Source organism: Pteropus vampyrus, unplaced genomic scaffold, assembly GCF_000151845.1.
Source record: "Pteropus vampyrus isolate Shadow unplaced genomic scaffold, Pvam_2.0 Scaffold60, whole genome shotgun sequence".
NCBI lineage: Eukaryota > Metazoa > Chordata > Mammalia > Chiroptera > Pteropodidae > Pteropus > Pteropus vampyrus.
Window position 1 is genome coordinate 495,721 of NW_011888841.1, and position 12,962 is coordinate 508,682.

At 35.5% G+C, this 12,962-nt stretch overlaps 1 protein-coding gene and 1 pseudogene across 1 annotated transcript in view; both read left to right on the forward strand.

Annotated features, from left to right (window-relative positions):
- Positions 1–12,962, forward strand: part of CDC42BPA (CDC42 binding protein kinase alpha) — a 280,756-nt gene that overhangs the window by 224,263 nt on the left and 43,531 nt on the right. The window contains 8 exon segments of the mRNA XM_023531028.1: positions 281–298; positions 915–1,215; positions 2,044–2,106; positions 2,996–3,589; positions 5,261–5,358; positions 8,108–8,192; positions 10,772–10,895; positions 11,605–11,722. Coding sequence (XP_023386796.1) covers positions 281–298; positions 915–1,215; positions 2,044–2,106; positions 2,996–3,589; positions 5,261–5,358; positions 8,108–8,192; positions 10,772–10,895; positions 11,605–11,722 — 1,401 coding nt within the window.
- Positions 6,122–6,237, forward strand: LOC111740287 (annotated as a pseudogene).

The window sequence follows — 12,962 nt, forward strand, 5'->3', positions numbered from 1 at the left end:
TAAGAAGAATGGACTTCCATAGAAAGGATTGTTGGTGGCCGTCTTTAGAGGTGTCCACAGGGCCATCTTCAATGGGTGAATTCAGATAATAGAGGTAAAAAGAAAAGACTACTGCCCTAATGTTATTGCCTGTATGCTTAGTAGTCGTCTGTAAATCTCGTCTCTAAGGAGGGTCAAAGACTATACTTAGTCTCAGCTCCCAGGCCAAGAACTATTATTCTGTCTCCAGCCACCAAGGGGAGCCTAAGAAGGCCTGCTCATCTGTAACTGATAAACATAGTGGGATTTTAGTGTCACTGTGCCTTAAATTACTTTTAATAACGGGTCTATATATATATATATTATATATATATATAATTAAATGTTTTAAACTCTTTGCATAACGTTAAGCCTTCATTTAAATAATAACTAAAGTGGTTTGATCTTCTCTATGATAATCTGAGTTGTTGTAACGAAATAACAGAGAACGTAAGTATTTCTGAGCATTTCTGACTTTAAAACTAGCTGAAGCTCAGTACAGTGTAGTGCTTCCGATCATGGACGTGGGATCCCGGTCTTGGTGTGCCCTTGAGGAAGTCAATTTCTCTACCTCGCAGTTTTTTCTTACATAAAAGCAAAATGTAATAACAATACCTATCTGAGAAAGATGTTGAGAGGGTTACATGAGTTAATACTTGTAAAGGGCTTCGATCAGTGCCCCATGCTCAGTAATTAATAAATATTAGTTGCTGTTATGTGCAGATGTGTGATGCATTTTTTAGTATTCTAGCACTTTATAGCAAAGAAAATAAAAATGATACTAACGTTTGGAATGGTATCTGCTACCTTTGCTTTGTCCTTAAGTCTAATGCTAGAACTGGTTATTCTTCTGATTAGAAATAGCTAAATTCATCAAAGGTCTCACTTGATGAAAGCTCATTTTGTTGGCTAAACAAACTAGCATAAGTTTAAAGAATGTCTGTTTTCTAATATCATGAGTTTTGATTCACTTTTTCTAGGTTACAACTTCCCAGCTCTCAGCATCTAATAACAAGTGTTCAATCCTGATGCTAGCAGATAGTGAGAATGAGAGGAGTAAGTGGGTGGGCGTGCTGAGTGAGCTGCACAAGATTCTGAAGAAAAACAAGTTCAGAGACCGCTCAGTCTATGTTCCCAAAGAGGCTTATGACAGTACTCTACCCCTCATTAAAACCACCCAGGCAGCTGCAATCATAGGTATGAATTTATAATATTTATCATGGCATCATAATTGTTCACTAATCTGCCCTGTCAGCAGGGACTGGCTTTCTTCTAGGAACCTCGTGTCTGACATAGTATGCATCGTATCACAGATGTTCAGTGTTTATCGAATGAATGAGACCATATTAGAGCTTTGTTTCTCAGTAAACAAGTACACTTTTCAAATTTGTTTTCTTCTGAAAAAGCAACAATGCTAAAAACCTATTAACAAGTCTATTCTTAACTCATGTGACTGAGAACAAGTGTTTAATTTCTTACAACATAAGTTTCCTGTGTAACATAGAGATACTAATTACCTTGCACAGGTTACTGAAAAGTTTAACTAAGATGGAATACATAACACAGAGTGCTCCACATATAAAATGCCCTAAAAAATGGCAGCTTCTGTGTCTGGAGGTTTAAATTTTTGCCATATTCTTATGTAGACATCCAACTCTTGTTATTTCCTAGTAAATAATGAAAAGTTTAATGAATAGGGCTCAAATGCCTTTCACAGCCTTTCCCAAAACAAGAAATAGAACTGGACCTAGGGCACTAACAAACTAGATTTTTAATTTTTTCAGTAAATAAACATTTACTTCTTTTTATAATTATTAATATAAATTATTTCCTAATGGTTCTATTTAAAAAAACATAATATTTATCACTATAATCTAAAAGCAATTTTAGTAGTAAAAATTGTTATTGCTATTTTTTAATTATTTTATTTCAATTTTTTTAATCAAATTTCTTTATCTGTTTTATTCTATTAGTTTTACACACTTTTTACCTAATAAAAATGTTTCATATTTATATCTTACATAGATCATGAAAGGATAGCTTTGGGAAATGAAGAAGGTTTATTTGTTGTACATGTCACTAAAGATGGTAAGAGAAACTTAATTATCGTCGGGTAACTTTAAACCACATGTTGCGAGAAAATTCTAAACTCTGGATTCTAAAGTCTTAAAACAGTAGATTTGCTCTTGTTTATACTATAATTGAAATTTTCCAGACCTAATTTGATATGTTTATAAGTTGAAAGATAGTTTTTTAATTTTTATAATCATCCTGAATTCTGAAACTTCCAAGTGTGTATTGTCTTTCCTACATAATTTTATTTAAGTTTTGTTATATGAACTCAGATTGCATTTCTAAAGGAAATACAACTTGATTTTTTCATTGTCTAATAACACTAAAGTAATTAAACTGTGTTCTTGTCTTTTTTCCCCATAGTTTATTACAACAGATTTTTTTCTAGAAAGAAATTAAATACTGGGGTGAACTAAAAAGGAATCAATTCAATTTAGTATTCTTGAATACAGTGTTCTGAGCTCTATCTTTGTATCAAGTTAGGTCATGAGAAAACAGTGTATTTAAACTTTATTAGTTTGTTACCCATAGAAATACCTTTAGTGAAATATGAGTTACTCATTTTTTTAAAAAAAATAGGAACTCCTTGGTAAAGTTTCCTAGAATTTACTGCCAGTAAAAGATTTTTTTTGAAGATCTGGCATGCTTTATCACACAGGAACTCTTTGCCTTGGCTGCCAGAAATCTCAGTGCTAAATTAAATACTTTACTATAGGTGGGTAAAATTATCTTTTGATGGATGTAGTTATCTTCCTCTTTCTCCATATGATTTCTGAGCTCTTATCATTCTCTGTGTGTGTATCTGTCTTTAGAATAAGTTGACTTAAATCCTGTTCAGTGTAATTGGGATATGATTAATAAGTAAGACATTTTGCATATGATTTATTGTTATTCCTTTGCACAGAAATTATTAGAGTCGGTGACAATAAGAAGATTCATCAGATTGAACTCATTCCAAATGATCAGCTTGTTGCTGTGATCTCAGGACGCAATCGTCATGTACGGCTTTTTCCCATGTCAGCTTTGGACGGACGAGAGACTGATTTTTACAAGCTGGCAGAAACTAAAGGGTGTCAAACCATAACTTCTGGGAAAGTACGTCATGGAGCTCTTACATGCCTGTGTGTGGCTATGAAAAGGCAGGTCCTCTGTTATGAACTATTTCAGAGCAAGACCCGTCACAGAAAATTTAAGGAAATTCAAGTCCCATATAATGTCCAGTGGATGGCAGTCTTCAGTGAACACCTCTGTGTGGGATTCCAATCAGGATTTCTGAGATACCCCTTGAACGGAGAAGGAAGTCCATGCAGTATGCTCCATTCAAATGACCACACACTCTCATTTATTGCACATCAGCCGATGGATGCCATCTGCGCAGTTGAGATCTCCAGTAAAGAATATCTGCTGTGTTTTAACAGCATCGGGATATACACTGACTGCCAGGGCCGAAGATCTAGACAGCAGGAATTGATGTGGCCAGCAAATCCTTCTTCTTGTTGTAAGAGTCTTACTTTTGGCCGTCTTATCTTTCCGTCTGTCTTTTTCCTTCATTGTTAATAATAGGTTATTTTTTTAAGTCATCCTTAAGGTTTTTCCTAAGTCTTAATTATGCTGTTTATATAAAGTAACCACGTGTAGCTAACCAGGCCTGGGCCAGCGGGGTCAGCATTAACATGCACTTAATTAAAGCTGTTCTTTCTATGGAATATTTGACTTAGATGGATTTTTTACTCATGTTATTGTAGTTTGAAATAACCCCAGTTCCCTTCATGGTCCTCAAAAAGTATAGCGCTTGTGATTATCATTAGCTCATAATATTTCTTCTAGAGAAATAGTTACTAAGTAAATTATTTAATCAGTTATGTAAAGGTATAATATAGCATCTCTAAGAAGTGTTATCCAGTTTTACATTTTTATCTAGATAGGTAGATATTGTAAATTGCCTATTAGGCTTTCAAGAAACATTAAGACATTAATGAATTTTGGAATACTCATCATGTGCCATTTCACTGTATAAGACAGAACAGTGAGCAGAAGGGCCAGTCACCGTCAGAGCAATGGCGTGCGGTAGGATAGATCGATGACGAGGGAAGCGGCGGCAGAGCGTGAGTGCTGCGGTCGCAGAAGTAGGGAGTTCTGCAGAGACAGTTAGGGGTGTCGGACCCAAAGTGTTCTGGTTTTAGTAGAAGATCCTTGAGCGTGTTTAATTGCTGGAAAGAAATCTCCTCTAGGAACCAGGGAAAGGTCGACTCTATGGTAAATGTAGGGACTGAGGTAAGGCCCCCACGAAGGCCAGAGAGGACGGAATTCCAAACCCAGCGGGAAGGACGTGGGGCAGGAGGGTGAAGCCTCTTCCACTGTAGCGGGATAGGAGGGATGGTGGGTCACGTCCAGGCGGGTTTACGGGTTCAATAGAAGAAAGTTTAGGAGAGCCATACGTGCTTATTATAGAAAAGTTAGAAAATCTAGATAAAAAGAACAAAAGAAAAATACTTCTAATCCTACAAACCCGGACTTAGTATACTTAATGTCTGTTTCTGCTGGAATATGCACTCTTATCTGTGGCATCATATTTAGAATGAATGGTGTTTTATAACTTAGGTAATAATTCAAAATTTTACTTCTAATGTGCATAAGAATTGAAATATCTGGCTTTTATGAATTGCTCTGCCAAAAATTTCATTCATGACCGCAGTCGAGATAATTTTGTTTAATCTCTCTTTGCTTGTGTCACCATTTATTGATGTTCGTTCTTTCAATAAGTATATATTGAGCATCCACCCTATTCATGTAGCTGTGCCAGGTGCTTTATCATATGTTCATAACCGACTAGAACTCTCACCTAAAGATTTCTCCACTTTGGAAGTTTGTTTCACTGGCAATAGCTTAATACTTTAGGAATCAAATATTTTTAAATTACTGAAATTCCTTTACAGAACTAGTGTTGGGTTGGGAGCTGTCATATTCGTTCTGTATTATAATGGCTATAAAATCTCTTTACGATTTATGTTCTGTTTACTGCAAAAAGGTTTTGATGTGGCTAGTATATGGTGACAGTAGGATTTTGGTGGGATTGCACTCTACAGTTATTTAGCATAGATCTTTCAAAATGTTTTGGGTTTACTAGTTCGAAGTAACCAGCTGGCTGTTCCCTGCCCTGTGCTCCCAGGTTACAGTGCGCCATACCTCTCGGTGTATAGTGAAAACGCGGTCGACATCTTTGATGTGAACTCCATGGAATGGATTCAGACTCTCCCGCTCAAAAAGGTAATTTAAAATTGAAGTATGTCTAAGCGAACTGATGAATGTAACTAATACTAATGTGACTATAGCTGTTTTTCACTAATTCAGCATTTGCTGGCATATGTAATTGATAATTTGGGACTTACCTTAAGAGTAAAAAAAAAAAAATTTACATCAAGATGGTTAGCTTTATAGGTACCTGAACACTATACATTTTTTGTTACATGTAGTTTCACTATATAAAATAAAGTATGATTATTGTCATAAGTGATCAAAAAGAATATATCCAATGACCTAAAATGTCAGTGTTACCTTCCACTTTAGTTTAAAGGGGCTCTTAGAGAATATATTATTCGTAGTTATAACTTTTTCACATAATGGTATGCAATTTGAAATCTGTGCGGACAGATCTACAGGCTAGAAAAGTGGTAAAAATTAGAACCCAAACTGGGTTTAAACATCTCATAATTAAAAAATAAAGGTTTCACATAGTCCTAATAAAATATATTTTCTGTAATATTTACCTATAATAACATGAAGAGAATCTTTACAAATAGTATAGAATGGTTATTTTGCAAAAGTGAAGAATAATAGTTTCCTATAAAAACGTGTAGCATGTGTCATTAGTTGGGGTGGGGACAGGGTTTAGAAGAATGGGTGAAAGAAAGTAGCCTGTATCATATTTTAAAACTTTCCCCAGGACGTGGTTCCATAGTGTAGCGGTCAGCACATCTGCTTTACACACAGAAGGTCCTGGGTTTGTATCCCAGTGGAGCCACGGTCCATGGTCTACGGCCATGCCACCCTGAACAAGCCCAATGTCTGATCTCGGAAGCTAAGCAGGGTCGGGCCTGGTTGGTACTTAAATGGAAGACCGCCTAGGAAGACCAGGTGCTGTAGGCATAAATAATAATAAATGAATAAAAATAAGTAAAACTTTCCCCAATTTTAAAGTACATCAGCAGTGAATAAAGCTCTTATAAATACTGCTGCATTATGTAGAGCAACTAAATACAGTCCTCTCATTTGTCAATTTGGCCTGGTTACAGTTAGTTTTCTCCTTTATTTTTATTATGTGAACTTTACAGATCTATGAAAGAACATCTGACCTTTATAAAGCTTAATAATAAACCAATCCTTTGTGAACTTGCCTCCTAACCTAAGAGCAAGAACATCGCCAACATTCCTGCATCGACCTGTGCCTTTTCCCCTCATCCCCCACTCCTGCCTCTTTCCAGAGGAAATCTCTATCCCTAATGCTGCGTTTCTCATTCTCTTGCTTTTCTTACATCCAGGATTTTTTGGACGTTTAAATATTTCTAAACAATATATTGTTCGGTTTTACTTGCGCTTGAGATTATAAAATGGCATGTTGTAGGTCATCTTCTGCTTTGCTTTCTTCTTGTATTTACCGTGTTTCTAAGGTTCGTCCATGTTGTTATGTGTTGTTTATTGCTTTTCATTATATAAAATATTCTGTCGGGTGAATAGATCATAATTTATCTGTTCTCCGATTAGCACATTTGAATTATTCCCCAGCTTTTTATTATTGTGAATATTGCTGCATATGTTTCCTGATACTTGTGTACAGGAGTTTCTTTAAGTCATATGTCTGGGAATGGAATTGATGAGACGTGGGAAATGCAAGTGCTCGATTTTACAAGACAGTGTCTGATTATTTTCCAAAGTAATTGTACCGGTTGGCACTCCGGCCAGCACTGTATGAGTGTTTGCTGACCCATGTCCTCTCAACACTTGCCATTGTCAGAAATTCATCATTTTATAGCCATGGTAAATGGTTTCGAAGTGGTATCTCATTGAAGGGTTAATTTGCATGTCCCTAATTATCTGTGTTATTTATAATCTTTTCATGTTTATTCATCATTTATATTGCCTCTTCTGTGAAACGCCTGGTTATGGTTTTTGCTCATTTTGTTTGATTGGTCATCTTTTTCTTACAGATTTGTTGAAATTCTTTATGTATTATAGATATAGGGTTAGTAATGGGTATGATGAATCTTTTTGCTGTCTGTGACTTACCTAATAATTTTTATAGTGTTTTGCTGAACATTTATTATAAAATAATAAATTGTATTGTTTTGCTGAAAATTTGTTATAAATTTTAATGTACTCAAACATATCCTTACCCTTTAGGTTTATCTTTTTTCTGTTGTTTAAGAAAGTCTTTCCTACCTCAAAGTCATAAAGATATGACCTTTATTTCCTTTCAAAAGATTGTAAGTTTTGCCTCTTACGTTTGTCTTTAATCCGTTTGGAATTGATTCTCGCGTCTGGTGCGAGGTCGGGATTCAGTTTCGTTTCTTCCGCATAGAAAACCGGTTGCTCCATCCCCATTTATTGGCAGCCCTTCCCCAGCATTGTACAGTTTTATCTCTGTCTCATGTGTACATTTAGGTCTAATCAGATTCCTAAAGTAACTGTGTTGACATCTTAGTATAATCATTTGGTCACTAACGACTTTAAAAAAGTTTAAAATTTAAAGTTTACGTGTATTTCTGTTTTCATTCTTTTTTTTCCCAGAATAGTCTTCCTTTAAAATGTTATCATTACTTCTTTCAAATTAGGTAATTTTATACCTTTCCAGTTAGAATTAATGTTAATTTTTTGTTGATTTTCTGAGAGGGCTGTATTTTGAAGAGGAAGGATAAATTAAAAGTCTTAATAGTTCGTGCTTTATATATAGGCTGAAAGTTTTATCATTTAACTTTTGAAGGTTTTATTGAAATACTAATTTTATTTTTTATTATTTTAGGTTCGACCCTTAAACAGTGAAGGATCATTAAATCTTTTAGGGTTGGAGACAATTAGATTAATATATTTCAAAAATAAGATGGCAGGTAAGAAAATACACATTAATGGGATAGCTTCAGTGGAAATATTCTCTAAGCTGACTGCCTGAAGATAGAGCAGAGCCCAGAATTATCTCAGATGCCTCTTTCTCCAAAGTCTGTGATCGTGGGCACTCATCATACTCTCTCAGTGTGTTAAGATGAACTGCTGGACAAAAAGCCAGTCTGTTTAAGCTTGCATAGCTATATAAGCAAAATATTTGTTTCTGACCTACCTTGTTATTTTTCCATGGCATACCAAGGTAAGTAGAGAAAGTATAGCTGGATACGTCTTCTGTACTTTTAATACTGTAGAACCTGCCTAAGATTTGTCGCACTAAAATGATGGAAATTCATCCAGGGTTCCGTTTGGGACTTTCGGAATACATCTTCTGCCAATGCATAGGGCTTAGAATTTTTGAAGTGCTAATGATAACATGGGTGACAGATGACCACAGGGAAGAGAGCAAAGTCACAGGAGTGCCCAGACTCAGGACAGGGAATGGGAACTCTGCATGTTACAGGAGAGGGCAGTGTCCAAAGCAGTGAGGTGAGTCCCGCTAGGGAGACAGTCCACATGTCATTAAACAAGTAAGTAGCTTGCCAGTCAGAGTGCGCCAGTTAAATTCTTACTTTTAGCAAATATTATTATAACGCTCTCTTCTATAAAGTTATTCACATGTCTTAGCAACAAATTTCTGCATAACAGGTATTTATATATTTAGGATCTTTTGTGGTAGATCTGTTTAATGAAAACATATTTATAGTACATTATGTATTTAAAATAATTTAAACTGATTTAAATGTAGGTAAAAACATTGTCATCAAGAAAACACATGAAAATGTTTATAGCAGTATTTCGGAGTAGTGGGGTAATCATCTTCTTTATGCTTTTCTTCACCCCCCCCCATATTCTTCCAATAAATTTGTATATTCTCCTGTCAAAAAAAATCCATCAAAATTTGTTTTGTTCGTTTGTTTGTTTTTAATTCTAAAACACACACATAAAACTGCTTGGCTTCAGACTTGATGCTGTGGTACATACTCTTGGCACTGGCACCATCTCGTACAGACTGGTGACTGCAGGATGTTCCAGGATGACTTGAGAAAGATTATTCAGGTTTTAGAAATGCAGTCCACTCAAAGACGGGTTCACCACGAAGCTAGCAAAACAAGGTTTAGGGCCCTCATTTCCAAGACCCTGTTCTTAATTTTGGTTAGAGGCACTGCAGACATCTGTTCAGGGTGGATTCTGCCTTGTTCTCACTGTGTGGGACCATGACGATCATAAACTGTGTCCATTACCGTTTGTGTCCGCAGGGTACAACCTGTTCCCCCTGGTCTTTTCCTGTGCTTTCATCTTTCTGCTCTAGGCTAGGGGTAAAAGCAGAGCTTGGAGAAGGAAAACCTGACAGAATTTTGCCATAGTTGTCTTGTCTTTTGGAAAGGGAAAGAAATCTTATTTCCTAGAGACTTTTTCTTTTTCTCTGTCTTGCCTTCTCCTTTATCTCTTAAGAGTTCAAAGTGCTCCTGCAGCCCCTCTGTCCAGGGCCTCCGTGGCCTCTGCAGCTCCTCCGACCCGCTTTGTCCTTGCAATTCTCAGATTCCAAAATTGTGTTTCGTGTTCTCATCTACTTTTAAAAACTCTGTCCTTTTTTCAAGTTTGTTGTTAGGAAAACAATTTGGAGAATGTTGCTTTTTGTACTAATCCTCTTCGGCCTGTCTTACGGGCCCATTTGGCTTCTTCCCGATTCCTTTTTCTCACTTCAGCTTTTTGGGTCTTAAAAACTTGTAAAGATTGGCTTTTCTCTCATTCCTGATTTCATTTTGGAAATGGTGTCGATGATGTCGGTGAGTGCAGTTGTCTGTGTTAGAGCATGTTCACATGTCCCAGCATGTCTAGGGAGTTCATGGCTGATAATTTTGTTTATTTCTAGGTATTAAAATTGAAATAGAATAAGATGGGCACTTGGTTGCTGAGCGTATATGATTATCTCCCCCAAGAGTAGAAATAGTGACATATTCTTGCCTCTAGTGAAGAAAGCTGCTGGAAACACAATTCCTTTTCTTACTGTACATCTCGCAAATTGGATCTTGTAAAGGGAATATTTTAAAATGTAATAATAAGTTTAATTGTTGTTATTTACATGAATAATTTACCGTCTGTGCCTGATTACCATGCAGGTTGACAGCAGGAGCTTTTTAACTCCCTGAGCCATCAAAACAGATACCTGGAAGGGGAGAGAAAATAATGCGGAGCTAGCGGGCAGGGGGGTGCAGAATGACAGGGCACCACGGCAACGACATTTTTCTTTTTTTCTTCTAATAAAATCATGCCATTTTATGTTTATAATACAGTAAAAGTGAAAATATACTTTGTAAGATGTTTAATTTCAGCATATATCTGTTTATATAGTTCTGTTGAAAATTATTGCTTATTTACTATGATCAACACAACTTTTAAAAATCAGAATTGCATATACTGTACTTGCACAGTTGATTAACATTTATACTGTCGTAAGAATTAAAGGATAAAAAGCATTTTAGCACTTTAAAGAATATCATTGTTGTTTGCATTTCTTTAACAGAAGGGGACGAACTGGTAGTTCCTGAAACATCGGATAATAGTCGGAAACAAATGGTTAGAAATATCAACAATAAGCGGCGTTATTCCTTCAGAGTCCCAGAAGAGGAAAGGATGCAGCAGAGGAGGTGGGTATTTAACTTATGTGCATCATCCATACAAGCTTGTAGCATCGGAAGGACTGTTTGGTGATGATACTGTATTTGATTTGGGAGGAAAATTTGATCTCTAAAAATCTGTCATTCATCTGTGGTATAAAACTACAATAATGAATGTGCTTCTCAGTGTCGTTTTAATTACCACTTTCCAAGTTGTGATTATGAACTAGATTAAAGTACATATTTTGATGTATTTCTCTATGTATATGTACTTATGTGAGCTTTTCTATACTATAAACATGAAATGTATCTGTGCGTAACAGTAAACCTGTATATGTTTAAGAATTTCAGATTAACTATTCTCTTTATGAGCAAACAGAAATAGGCTTCAGTATTTCCGGTTACATATAAAAACATTTCTAAAGTGTTATCAATTATTTTAAAAGACATATATAAAGTGGTCAGAATTATCTGTAAAACAGAGTAGACCTTCTTTGATGTCTATATACTAAAAGAACCCTCTCTATTTTCCCACCGAAAATCATAAAATCTTTTATTTGAAATGTAAAACATTTCTAAGTAAATTTTTATTTGAGTATATTCTATTATTTTAATTCTATCCTTATTAATATGACTTCACAGTTTATTTTTATGAAAAAATTAAGTATCCTTAATTTGTTTCTAAAATTACTGAGATTGATCATGAAAAAGGTGTCTAAACAGGTGCTTTGTCTTACAGAGAGATGCTACGAGATCCTGAAATGAGAAATAAATTAATCTCTAACCCAACTAATTTTAACCACATAGCACACATGGGTCCAGGAGATGGAATACAGATCCTAAAAGACCTGCCCATGGTAAGTGTGTTTATATATGTGTGTGCATAAATACATATAAGACTTAAAAGGATATATTAGGATAATGAGGAAATGTTTATCTCAGTATATCTTAATATCTGTAAGATGCATGATGACATACCTGATGAGAAAAACGTAAAATTTAGACATCTATCAAAAACCAACATATCAAGTTCTTACTTAGTTGCATACCCTATAAGCTTTTCCATACCTAGATTTACTGTTGTTGATGGACGAAACTGCCAGACTCGAAGAGGATGTACACACCAAGATTCATAACCTTGTCACCCAATCACTAAAACCTCACTAAGTTTTAGCAATTCAGTACAGATACTTGGCCTCCCCGCAACCAGAAGCGCAGTAGCTCGGTCCTTCATGGCTTCATGGTCACACCTCTCATCCGATTGTGGAATTCAGTCATCTTCCTCTGGCTGCTCAGTCTTACATAAAAAAGTAGTACAACGTAGGAAAGCTTAATAACAGAAAGATTGGATTCATGGAACTATTACGTTGAGATTAAGAATATTAGTGGAATTAGCTAATTATACAAGCCTTATTTATACTTAGCATTTTAGTATCACAGTACTCTCAACAAACTATTAAAACGTTAATGTGACCCTTTTGAATGGTCTGGCTACTTATCCCCATTGAGCTGCTAGATTTTTCATATTTGTTGTCACTGACTTTGTTAACCCATGATCACCTTGTTGGTTCTTTTTGTCGTTAAAACAAGTGACATCTTGTCCTAGCAGTACAATCCAGTTTTTAATGTTCCTTCCATTTCTTTCATGTTTTCTTATCATGTAAGTGCTTTTGTGTTTTCAGGACAAGAAGTTGGTATAAATTTTTGAAACCTGTTCGCCTGTCCATGTCGTATTGCATCAGAGATTTTGTGTGTCTGAGTTCTTGTTCTTCACAGTCTTATTTTATTTTCATCTGGCTTTCTTCTTTTTACTAGCAAAGGACATACAAGCTGGGGCTTTTCATAGGCATCCATTTAATCATCTAGCAAATATTTCTTGATATACTGTCTGCTTGTCTCGGGGTAGACATCGGTAAACTAAACACTATTGTGCATGTCTGGAAAAATAATAATATGCATGCGTGTGCCTGTATGTGTATATTTATTGAAAAGCTTGTGATACTTTAATATATTCTCAGAATTTAGTATGTTCTTTCCAACGAAATGGAATTATCTGTATTAATGAACTATTTTCAAAAATAACGATGAGTTAAATTC